Source organism: Tenrec ecaudatus, chromosome 15 (genome assembly GCF_050624435.1).
Source record: "Tenrec ecaudatus isolate mTenEca1 chromosome 15, mTenEca1.hap1, whole genome shotgun sequence".
NCBI lineage: Eukaryota > Metazoa > Chordata > Mammalia > Afrosoricida > Tenrecidae > Tenrec > Tenrec ecaudatus.
This window is the reverse complement of record NC_134544.1, coordinates 8160223-8172734: the sequence shown is the minus strand read 5'-3', so window position 1 is coordinate 8172734 and position 12512 is coordinate 8160223. Positions and strand designations below refer to the sequence as shown.

General features: G+C 46.3%; 1 protein-coding gene across 1 annotated transcript in view; it reads right to left on the bottom strand.

Moving 5' to 3' along the window:
• The window catches only part of CD226 (CD226 molecule), an 80888-nt gene that overhangs the window by 10760 nt on the left and 57616 nt on the right, over nt 1-12512 (bottom strand). The window contains exon 4 of the mRNA XM_075533042.1: nt 3498-3600. Within this exon, the coding sequence (XP_075389157.1) occupies nt 3498-3600 (103 nt within the window). The remainder of the gene's footprint in view (nt 1-3497; nt 3601-12512) is intronic.

Sequence of the window (12512 nt, the reverse complement as noted above, 5' to 3'; positions counted from 1 at the left end):
TCCCGTCCACAGTGAAGCAGCAGAGAAACATGCCGTGTCACTAACAGCCTGGGTTTCTGACCCTAATTTGATCACTGGGGCAGTAAAAGGATGTCCTGCTTTTCAAGTATCAAGTAAAAAGAAAATCCTGCTTTTCAAGTTTCAGGTAAATTTAGGCCCTGGCGTCCATTGCTCTTGGTTCAGTCATGACCGACCAAGGGACATAAGAAGGAACTCCAGTTTTTTATGTGATGGTGAACATACAGGACACCCATAGAGTGAGACAATGCGAAAGAGCATAGGAAAACTTACAGATCAGAACCTGAATGGAAACTCCATTTCCTCTCTCAGAAAATAAGACAGCACACACGTTACTGACTCTATTCCCTGCCATCAAGTTGATGACAGTTCATAGCGAGCCTATAGGGCAGGGTAGAACTGCCCCCATGTGTTTCTGAGACTCTGTTCACAGGAGTAGAAAGCCTTGTGTTTATCCTATAGAGTCGCTGGTGGTTTCAAACTGCTGACCTTATGGGTCACAGCCCTATGTGTACCCCCTCTGCCACCAGGACTCCTCTGCATGTTGCCTAGCAACCCCAATATATTAACCAGTTGAGTCTAAAACAATGGTGCTCTGCTCACAGATGGCACTACTTTCCATGTGTGTTGACCTCTCCACTGTTCAGGCAGTTCTCCAGTCTTCCTTCCACTCCAGCTCCTGATTATCCCATTCTAGTTAGTATTCCAGGTCACCGAAATTTTAAAATTCCAGTTCTGTTCCAGCCCTGCCTGGACCAGTTTGAACCAGTATGAAACTCTGGTTTAGTCAAACAAAGGTTTACAGTAGATTCATTATTTGGAAATTGGGTACCGAACCCTACACAACACTTAACACTTAACACTGTATAAAACACCATGTCTGTCATAGAAAAAACAGGGGAAAGAACTATGAGGATAATTAAATTACAAAGCAAGGTGGGAGGGAGCAGCAGAGAACATGGTAGCATCATGTCTACTTGCAGAGAGAGAGTGACACACACAGGGCAAACTTCAGCATAGGGGCATGTGCCCAGCTCTGAGATCATGCACCTGGGTAAAGTCAAATGTGAAAGAAGCAATGTTTGGGTAAGGTAGCCATTAACTGGGAAGATAGGAGTGTAGACAATTATGGTTGTGGTTTTAGTCCAAGGCTGTATTTCTAGTTAAGATTATATTTTTAGTCAGTATTGGAGGAGTAAGTAAAGTTGAAAATGACTCTGGGGTCAGAATCTAGATATGTTTGACTACGGGGCGAATGAGTTTTAACTTCATTCTAGGGGCAGTGGCAGCTACAATGCTTTCAAACAGGAAATGCCAGCCAGTCCAGGTTTTGGAAGCAGGACCAGGAAAACTGGGTGGGTTAGAGAGATGCCTGACAGCAGAAGACTGATAGGAGACTGATAGGAGAGCGAACTGTGAAGTGGTACAAAAATCCAGGGCCTCCAAAGAACAAAGGATGGGTGGGAAATATACTCTCCTGGGTGAGCCCACACATGGGTGGGTGCACTGTGAGTGTGTGTTTTCTTGGTAACATTCACTGCAAGAGAAAAGTAAAGATGGATATATCCATCATTCAACAGACATGTTGTGTCTATACTGCACTGAACACTCACACGATGGACATCGATGGTTTGGCCCTTCCCTCCATTGAGAAGGTAAATGTCAGTTGAAAGGTAACTACAGAGAGTAATTACAACACTATAGAATTATAGCTAAGATGTTCAACCAAACCCACTACCATCAGATCAGTTCTAACTCATAGCGATCCTATGTAAGGTTTCTGAGGCTGTAAATCTTTATGGAGCAGGCAGTCTCATCTTTCTCCTGAGGAGTGGCTCAGGGTTCTGAACCTCTGACTTTGGGGTTAGCAGCCTAATGAAGACCCAACAATCCAACAAATGCCTAGAGAAGCAGACTGACAAACATGGATGGGAATGAGTCCTAGTCATACAACTGTTGACTGCTCAGCTATTTTATTTAAGATTTAAAATCATTTTATTCAGGGCTCTTACAACTCTTATAACAACCCATACATCCATTGTGTCAAGCACATTTGTACATATATTGCCATCATCCTTTTCTTTTCTTTTTTTTAAATCATTTTATTGGGGGTTCTGAGAGCTCTTATCATAATCCACACATCCATTGTGTCAAGCATGTTTGTACATATGTTTCTATCATAATTTTCAAAACAATTTCTTTCTACTTGAGCCTTTGATATCTCCTCCCCACCCCCATGAACCCTTAATAATTTATCCTTTTTTTTTTTTTTTGAGTCTTACATGGGCCGCTGTGAATGCCCAGCTATTAAGGGAAAATTCTGAGGTTCAAACCCACCAGTAGATGCTAGAGAGAAAGCTACAGCAGGCTGCCTTCATAAAACTTACAGCCTTGGAAATACCAGGGGAAGTTCTATCCCAAATGTACCCACCAAAAAAGAAAAACAAAAAATGCAAAGTGAATTTTGAAACTCAAAAGATGGAGAACTGCCCACTGGGTCTGTAGGCTGTGATGCTGCAGGCAGTGTTTCCCAGAGTGGGAATGCCATTCCCTGAGCATCCCAGACCCCCTCGGGGGTGCTTCAGAGCAGACACCCACACCTTCTCCTGGCTTATGGACTAGAATGGAACAGTTGTTAACTGCCAGAGGCAGGGAGCGTGCTGAGTAAATTTTTTTCTGAAAAAGAGGTGGTAGGCCAAATAATTGTGGGAAGCTCTAGATTACGGGAACAGAAGACGGCTACATCTTTGCCCTGCTGAGCTGTCAGTAGTGAAAGTATGAAGCCCTGACTGTTCAGTTAGCATCTGAGAGTCAACCACTGCAGCCTTAGAGAGGGCAAAGGATGATCTATCCTCCTAAAGTAGTTCTCCTTTGCCCCTCAATCATTTTTAAGATGAGCACCTTGATTGCTAGTTTCAGAGCACAGACAACAACGGGAAATACAGCTTGTTCATAATATCCAAGCGGGCTTCACAAAGTTGGTGAGAAAATGGAATTAAAAGATAGTGGAATTTTTTCGATGAACTTTTTTAAACCTCCTGGCACATCTGATGAATGGATAAATCCAGGTATTATTGCCTTAAGCCTTGTTCTTCCCTTTCCCCAAGAATCAATCAATAACATCTCTCTCTCTCTTTCATACACACACACACACACACACACACACACACACACACCCTATTCCATCACTTCCCCACTGTCTCCTGGACAGAGGAAAATAGATGGGAAGAAAGACATACCTGAGATACGGGACAGCATAGCAGCAGCTTACCAGCTCCCACTAATTCTTAAAAAAATAAGACTAGCTTTCTCTACTCTCCCATTACTGCAGCCACTTCTCTTCCTTCATGAGGGAATTGTGCTCAAAGCAAACATATGTGAGTCTGGAGACAGCTTGACACACTATCGAGTTATTAATAAAGATCCTTTCATATCAAACTTCTCAAGGCGAAGGGAGTCAGAGAAGTCGCGATACTTACCTTTTACAGTAAACAGCAGTGCTGACAGCAAGAGGGGTAGCCAACAGCAACAGAACAACTGCCCCTCCAGCTAAGAAGTAGATGTGTTGATTACTGGTTTGACCTACAAGAAAGAAAAGAAAAAATGGGAATTAGAAGCCCAATTCCCACAGGACAAAGGAGGTCAGAAGGCTGCAGAGACCATAACAGTCACTGTCCATACCTTACCAGCCCAGCAAACAGGAGCGTGAGAGCAAGGAAAATGACATGTTTTCTTGGAGAGTCCCTAAATATTTCCTACTCTTGACCTCTCTCTTTTAAAGCCCTTGATCCCACAGGTCTAAGGCCTTAAAGAGAACCTGGATGGGAGAAGCCCTGGTGACAATATCACGACAGTCCAATACAAATCTGATCACAGACACAAAGTCTCTTCTGGGGTGGGGGGAGCAAAGTCGTTCACAAATGAATGTCACTTTGATATCTGCTATTGCAAGCATAGTCCACATGCAGCCATACGTAACCTGGATGCTTAGGACAAAAATTCATGTTGAAGAAGTCTTTTTGCTTGATTTGAGTCTGTGTTAAAAATAGGGATGATATTCACTCCAACATGGCCTCTGACCAAACGGAGTGGGGGTCCAGGATCAGAAGTAATCGTGATAATAGTCACTCCAACGTGGTCCCTCGCCAAACAGAATGGGGGTCTAGAATCTGAGGTTCTCACCACGCTTCTTTCACAATTGGTTGGTTTGAATTCCACCCAAGTCCCTTCTCAGCATCCGTGTCTTCTGCTGCCAAGATGTGATGCCCTTGGTTATAACTGCATCACACAAGGGTGGCAGGCAGCATCCTAAAGGACAAGCAGGTAGCAGGGAGGCTTCAACTGGAGGAGAAGCCCAGCCAGCCAGGAGATAGCTCCAATCTCTGTGTCTGCTGCCATAAAGGGAGTATACAGTCTGGTGAACCCTAAGAAGCAGTTCTACTCTGAGCCGTAAGGTTGCTATGAGTTACAGTCAAGTTCACGCCCTTGGGTTTGGGTCATCTGCACCACCTGCCTGCTCCTACCAACAGAGGGTCAAAGGCGGTGCTTTCCATGAAGAAGCAACTCTTAGTGGGAACATGAAGAACAACACATGGATCTGAGTTGTTGGGAATAGAATTGAATAGAACTTCAAGAATGATGTGTAACACCAACTCCCTTTGGGACCCGCCAGCTGGTTGTCATTGGGAGTCACGGGGAGGCTTGCATGCAGCAATGAGGTGGCACCAACAGTATTTCCAATACCAGCAAGCTCGCCAAGGGTGGGCGGGCGTCAGCAGAGCTCCCAGATTCAGAAGACTCAGAAGAAAACCTGGCAATCTATTTCTGAAAAGTACTCAGTGAGAACCTGATACATCACAAAGGAATACCGGTCAATGGAAACAAGCCCCCCAGGTGGGAACCATGGGGCCCTGGGGGCATAAGGGGTGTATTGCCAGCCACAAGGTTGGCAGTCTGGAATCTCAAGTTACTCCAAAAAAGGAAGCTGAAACTTTCTTCTCCCATAAAGAGTGATGGTCTCAGAAGCTAGCAGGGACAGTCCTAGTCTGTCCGACAGTGTCACTGTGTGCTGGAAAGGTCTCATAGGCAGTGGACTTAGAGACTGGCAGGCACTCAGAACACACATACCTCTACAACCATGGACTTGAACAGCCCAACAATTATCAAAATGGCGCAGGATGCTGAACATAGAGTCCCTGTGGGAGGAAGCAGGCTTGTTGGCAACAAACAAGCAAAACTCTTCATCGGGGCAGCAAGTTCTGAGTTTCCCCCCTGCCATGCAGGTAAAGCCTAGGGAACAGACAGCAAATGTTCCCTTTCTCACAAACAAGCCCACACAACTGTATCTCCCTATTGTTTGCTCCCATCATGTCTTCCTTCCTCATCTATTATTTACTGCACTTTTTTCCCCTCCTGAGGAGAGTTCAAAGTCTACCCCTACTCTTTCTTTGGTGAGACATTAAGAAGGCAAAAGGAATGTCATCTTTATTTGTCGAGCTGGTTTCACCTGCAAGGTGAATGAATATAGGAAGTGTGGGGACACTTCAAAGCCACCCTGCTTCCGTCAGAGTGGGCTGGGGACAGAGAGCTAAGCCGTTCTCAACGAAAACACAGACCAGTGACTCACAAGTGGAGAGAGCATTTCCCCCCACTATATATGAAACCCACCCTTTAAAAAGAGTTCTGGTCACAGAATAAAAATTAAATAAGCAGAACATGAAGAGTGATTTGCATTAATGCTCATACATATAAAATGACCTCATTTGCTACACCTAAGGAGCCCTGGTGGCATAGGGGTCAAGGGGCTGGGCTGAGATCCAGGAGATCAGCAGTTCAAAACCACTAGCAGCAACTCAGGAGAAAGAGGGGCTTTCTGCTCTCCTGAAGAGTACAGTTTCGCTGTCTGACTTGGGACTAGTTTGTGGCAAGGTGGCCAAATATACCAAGATCGTCGGAAAATATGGGACCCGTTCCGGTGCCTCCCTCAGGAAAATGGTGAAGAAAATTGAAATCAGCCAACATGCCAAGTACACTTGCAAAACCAAAATGAGGAGATGCGCTGTGGGCATGTTTCCTGCATGAGAAGAGTGGCTGGTGGGGCCTGGACCTACAGCACCCCCTCCACTGTCACAGTAGAGCCTGCCATCAGAAGACTGAAGGAACTGAAAGACCAGCAGAAGCTCTACTATCTGAAACCTCTCTGGCCTGTAATAAATGGGCTAATTTATGTAGTGCAGCCTCGGAAACTCCCAGGGGCGGTTCCACCTGTCCTGTAGGATTGCTTTGAGTCGACCTTTGGCTCCAGGCAGGGAGAAGGAAAATGCTGGGTTGTATCCAGAGCTGTTAACCCAACGGTTGGAGCTTGAATCCACCCAAAGGTGGCACAAAAGAAAGGCCTGGAAACCTACTTGTGGAAACATAGCCATGGAAACCACTTTGGGACCCAGCTGTGCTCTGACACTCAGGGGGACCCCGGGAACCAGAGTCCAATCCCTGTCACAGCAGCTGGGAACAGAATGCCACTCTCGTCTGGGCAAGTCACAGCCCAGTGCAGGGAGAGAAGCACATCTATCGGAGCCCAGCTCTGTAAAGAGGGTGTGGGTATGGGTGTGGTTGTGGTTGTTAGGTGCTGGGAAGTTGGTCCCGACTTACAGCCATGGTCCCGACTTACAGCCATGTAACTAAATACCACCCGATCCTGCACCACCCTCATAATTGGTGGTGGTTACCCTGATGTTGCTGGCAGTGAAACCACACACGGTGGCCACCACGGTGACTTCCAGCCCCGAGTGACTGGCCCTGCGGGTACAGAGAACTGCCCCGTGGGGTACCCAGGAGGTGACCAGGTCTTACAGCTGAGCCCATGTTTGCAGCCACTGTGTCCATCCGTCATGTCGAGGGCCTTCCTCTGCTTCACCACCCCCTCTGCTTTCCCAAGCATCATGTCCTTTGCCAGGGACTGGTCTCTCCTGAGAACACACCCAAAGCATGTGAGGCAGTCTCTCCATCTCTGTCTGTGAGGAACATCTACGCTGTACTCCCTCCAACACCGATGCACCAGTTCTTTTGGCAGCCCATGGTTCTTTCCATATTCTCCACCAGCACCATTATTCGGGTGCGCCCGATCCTTCCTCAGTCTCCCCTCCTTGATCTCTAACTTTCACACGCCTATGTGAAGATTGCAAAGATCCTAACATGGGCTGGGCGCACCTGAGTCCTCAAAGTAGCATCCTTTTTAGTCAATACTTTTAAAAAGTCTTGTGCCATCAGATTTAGCAACAGACATCTTTCTTCTGATTTCTAGACTGCTGCCTCCATGAGTACGGACTGTGGATCCAAGCCAGATGAAATCCTGGACAAATTTAATCGTTTCTCCATTGATCATGATGTTGCCTATTGGTCCTTTAGTGAGAATGTTGGTGTTTTTTTTTTCACATTGAGTTGTAGTCCTGGATGAAAGCTTCAATCCTTGATCTTCATCAGCAATTGCTTCAAGTCCCCCACCTTTCAACAAGGAAGGTTCTGTAGTCTGTTATCAAAGGCTAGTACCTTTAACTTAATCCTTACTATTAATATTAAGTCATATAAAATAATCAAAAGCCATAAACAACTTCTTAACAGAAACCACTTAATACATTTATATGAAAGGAAGCATATAATGAGGTGATAATCTAAGCAATACTGAAACCACACCCCTCCCATGGAGTCAATTCCAATGAGGGGAGACCCGATAGGACTGAGGCAAACGGTTGCCCAGGCTTTCTGGGGCTGTTAATCTTCACAGATGCAGACGAGCTCATCTTTCTCCCGTAGCATATGGTGGCTTTGAACCTCCCACCTTTCCTTTTGGTTAGCAGCGAGCATGTACCCAAAGCTCTTAGGGGAGCAAATGCTGCTATAAGCCATGTCTAAGAAGAGGGCCTTCTCTGTGGCTCATGCCTTGACTAGGTATCTTTGCACCTTTGGTGGATCACCCAGAGTGCAGCTGGACCTTGAGCAACAAGGGTTTGAAGGGTGGGGTCCCACATCCACGTAGCATTTCCCACCTTGTTGCCACTGCCCTGGGCTCAAGCAAGGTTTGTATCCCTTCAAACTGCTATGGGAACCTAAGCACCTCCACCAGAGCACTTCTTCTCTTCAGTGAGTGGGACAGCAGGGCGAGCAGCTACGGGAGAGAGAATTTGAAGAGCAAGATTCACAAATTGCATAGGCCTAGACTGCCTCCTCTAGGGAACTATGGGGGAGGGGAAGCCTGCAAGGCAAGACTGGGACCTTTGCGAGTGATGACGCCAGAAAGCAGACTGGGAAGGGTTGGTTTCTTCTGGTCGGTACTAGTTTAGTATTGGTTTCAGGTTTCCTCGGGGAGGGTGGGGAGTTTGAAGGATGAGACGGGAGGGGTGGTGTGGGGGCCCTGGTACAAAAATGTGAAGTGTGCAGGCTGAGACTCTTCTCTAGCAAACGGTGGTGGCTCTGTTGGAAAGGGCAGGGTGCACAGCTTCGTTTTAGGAGAACACTCAGAATCCTTAACGACTCAGCCCCATCCTTCATTAAGCTCGACAGCACATGAATGTGGAAGGAGAATCTTCTGAAAAGCATAGTCATTTGTGTCACAGTGGGTAACTATAAATCCACACCGCAAATGCCACTCTTTGATATGAAATGTGTTCACCTCCTTTTCTCCCCTTCCTATAATGCTTGACCTTTCGGAGTTAGATCCACTTACTCATCCATTACTTTAACACAGAGCCTTCCAGCGCATGCTGGGTCTCTGTCACGGGAGATAAGGAGCTGGGCAAAATCAAACGCAGTGACTGGCTCACTGCCTGCAAACTGTTTGGAAAAGTTCTGGATAATTTTTAAACGCCCAGGTAACAAGTGTTTCCCATAAGAGGCAGAGTGGAAGCGGAATATCAGCTACACTCCAGAGACTGTACAATCTAAAGTGTCCTAGCCTAGCCTACAGCTCATTCTCTCTCTCTCTCTCTCTCTCTCTCTCTCTCTCTCTCTCTCTCTCTCTCTCTCTCTCTCTCTCTCTCTGCTTCTCTGTCCTCTCCCTGCTGTTTAGTACTTTGGAGCCAGACTGGTCTTCCCACATGACCTGCACAGTCCCGTGTGGCTTAAAAGCAAACACAATGAAAAATAAGGGGAATGGGTTCAGAAAAGTCAACTCCAGGAGACCCAAGGAGCAGCATTTTCCCAAGGAGAAGGGCAGGAAGGGGGAGGAGAGGAGGAGATAGGGAAAGGGTAAAAACCCCAGGAAGAAGGGGGAGAGCGCAGTTACCTGGGGGCTCTGCAATCAAAGGTCACTAACAAAATGTGTATGAATTGTCGAACAGGAAATCAGTTTGCACTGTACCCAAATCATACCCAATCAAATTGATCTATAAATAGATCAATCAATCAGTAAAATGATATTGAAAAATGTCATCAAAGAAAAGGCACTGGGTCCGGATGACTGCTTTAGGGAGCTGGCCCATAGCTCACAGCATCCACTCACAGCCTCCCCCAGGTTCTGCTAATGAACTTGGCTCCCTCTGGCAGCTCCCCTCTTAACCATGTAAGAGTTATGATTCTTTCTCAGTCGCCACTTGAGCCAACCCACAGAAGGACAACCACATCCTGAACCATAAAGCAATAATGGTCCCTCCCATGCCAAAGTTACAGCAATTCAAAGCAAGTTGGGGAAAGATAGAACTGAATGATTCACGCCTGACTGTGACCCACCAGGCAAGGCTTGAGCCAATGACAAGTATTTATGGTTGAGTCATAAACCCCTGAACAAGCTCATGACAGAAATGCTGCCAGGCAGCCAGGAGCGGGTAGGGATGTCAAGAGCTTCCAGATAAAAAGAGCAGGACTAGTCACTGTCTTTCCAGGTATGACCACAGGGGACAGGTGTGTGAGTTCACTGGGACGAGGGAGGTCTGTCCTGTTTGTAAACCAATGCCTTATGTGGATGTTGGTTGGAGATGTGTCTGCCTTTCAATGTTGTCGTTGTTAGTTGCCACTGAGTCAACTGATGCAGGGCAACCCAATTTCTAACAGGGCGAAATGCGGTCCTGACCTGTGCCATATTCCTGACTCTACCTTCTCCCAGCCACACTCACTGCAGGAGCCCCATTGGCGTGGTGGTTACACATTGGACTGTTAACCAGCAGGTCAGCAGTTTGAAACTACCAGACGTGACTTTCCATTCCTATGCAGAGTCACAGTCTCAGAAACCCACCCTGTCTCAGAGCGTCTCTACCAGTTGACATTGACTCAGTGGCAGTGAGTTTACTTTGAGGTTTTCTATGACTCAGTCACCAGGTATCTCTTAGCTTGTGCTGCGCTGGCTTGCACGTTACTGCAATGCTACAAGCTATGCCCCAGGGTCTTCAAATCCAGGCAGCATCACCCCTGGTGGGGAGGTTCCAGCAAGGCTTCCAGAGTAGAACACACAAAGAAGAAAGTCCCGAAGCTCTACTTTTGAAAATGAAGTGAAGACCCTATGGGTCACAGAAGAATGGAGTCTGATATAGTCCTGGAACAGGGGTTCCCTTCATAGAGAGGCACCCCACGTCCACAGGGGACGCAACCATGACCATTGCAAGAAACAAGAACACGGCACAAGTCAGGGTGACACGTTGCTCTACTGTAAGTTGGATTGTCCTCCATCAGCCAAATCAATAGCAAATAACAACAACAACATTATGATGTGGACGCATCTCTAACCAACATCCACTGCAGACACTGGGTTACAGAAGGGACAAAGATTAATGAGTCCCACCATCTAATTCTTTTCTTTTCAATGGCAGACCTTGGGTAGGACCCTGAATCTTCCAGACCCTTTGCTTGACAACAGTGAGGGGATGATGAAATCAACCACAAGGGCTGCAGTGGAGCTTCAGTAAAAGATGTAGATGTGCTTTCTCTGTATGTAAACACTAAGCAATATAGTGTGTTCACAATGCATTTATATTTTATATCTACACATTCAACATCAAGGTTAAAGAGATAATCATTTCTATTCTTCGCAGGTTTAACTTTCATGCCCTTGTGTCAGTTCTGACTCATCATGCCCCCAGATGGAACAGAACCGCACACTGCCCAGTCCTGTGCCATCCTCACAATTGAGCCCCGATACAGTCACTCCATCAATGCATCTTCTCCAGTGTCTTCTTCTATTTCTGAGACCCTCTGCTTTACCAAGCATGATGTTCTTTTCCAGGGACTAGTTCCTCCTGATAACAGGTTGAAGTAGGCATGTAAAAAATAAGGTTTTTGTTCTGGTAGCTAGGAATATACTTTCCTGGGAGGTATTTGTTCTGGTAGCTAGGAATATACCTTCCTGGGAGGTATTTGTTCTGGTAGCTAGGAATATACCTTCCTGAGAATGGGAAGAGTTCATGCTGATGAACAGGTGAAGAAACTGTAGCTTTGGAGGACCATGGGAAATAAAGCAGGTCCCAAGGTTGTTGAATTTCCTGACACCCAGTGGCTATGGCTATGGTAATAATATTTCAAGTAGAAAAGGTCAAATTACTTTGTGCAAAGCCATTTTATATTCTCTCTGTTTCAGAAACCTCCCTGTTTTATAGCAAGACATCCCTAGGGAAGGAATTCTTGCAAAGAATGAAAGGGTCATGTCATCAACTTCTACTCCTTCTTGTAAGGAAACAACATCCAAGCTTCCTCCCAACATGAGGAATGCCTGTCTTTCCTGAGAGACGGAGGGGACTGAGCAGCTCCACTGTGACGGCTGAACACAGCAGTGAGGCCCTAACTCCGTGTACCAATTTCACTCCAATGGCTTTGTCGCACTTGATGGGAAGTGATTTCTCAAATGCCTGAGGTACTTTAAAATTTACCTCAGGAGAGAAGCATATAGTTTAAAATTGGTTGGCTATTCGCCAACATAACACACATGACTGGCTCAACTGCATTTTCTGGTTCATCTCCTGCCATGATGTTCTCTGAACCATGATGCTGTCTAGGGCTTGGTGTGTGTAGAGGGTCTCCTCTTCGGTATAGAAAATACAGCACGGTGAACACCTTTGCTTTCCCACACCTACTGCAGTTTCCATCAGCTTAGATGTCTTGTCTTTCTACTCGATTGGCTCTTAGTATTAGTTCATCTTTCTTGAGCACCTAGCTTGAGTTCTATAAATACATATTCTTTAAAAGAGCCATAGTGGGGGAACATTGGGCAATTCAAATCCACCAGCGGCTCTGAGGATGAAAGATGAGGCTACAGTCCCACAAGATCTACAGTCTTAGAAACCCTAAGGAGCCATTCTACTCTGTCCCAGAGGGTCACTGTGAGTCAGAATCACCTTGACAGTAGTGGTGGTGGTGGTGGTGTAAGAAACTCTGGAGGCACGGCCTTGCTGTTAACTGAAGGGTTTGTAGTTCAATTCCACCAGCCACCCCATGGGAGAAAGCTGGCAACCTGCCTCTCTAAAGCCTTAGAAATCCAGTAAGTCACTATGAGTGGAATCGACTGGGTGGCAATG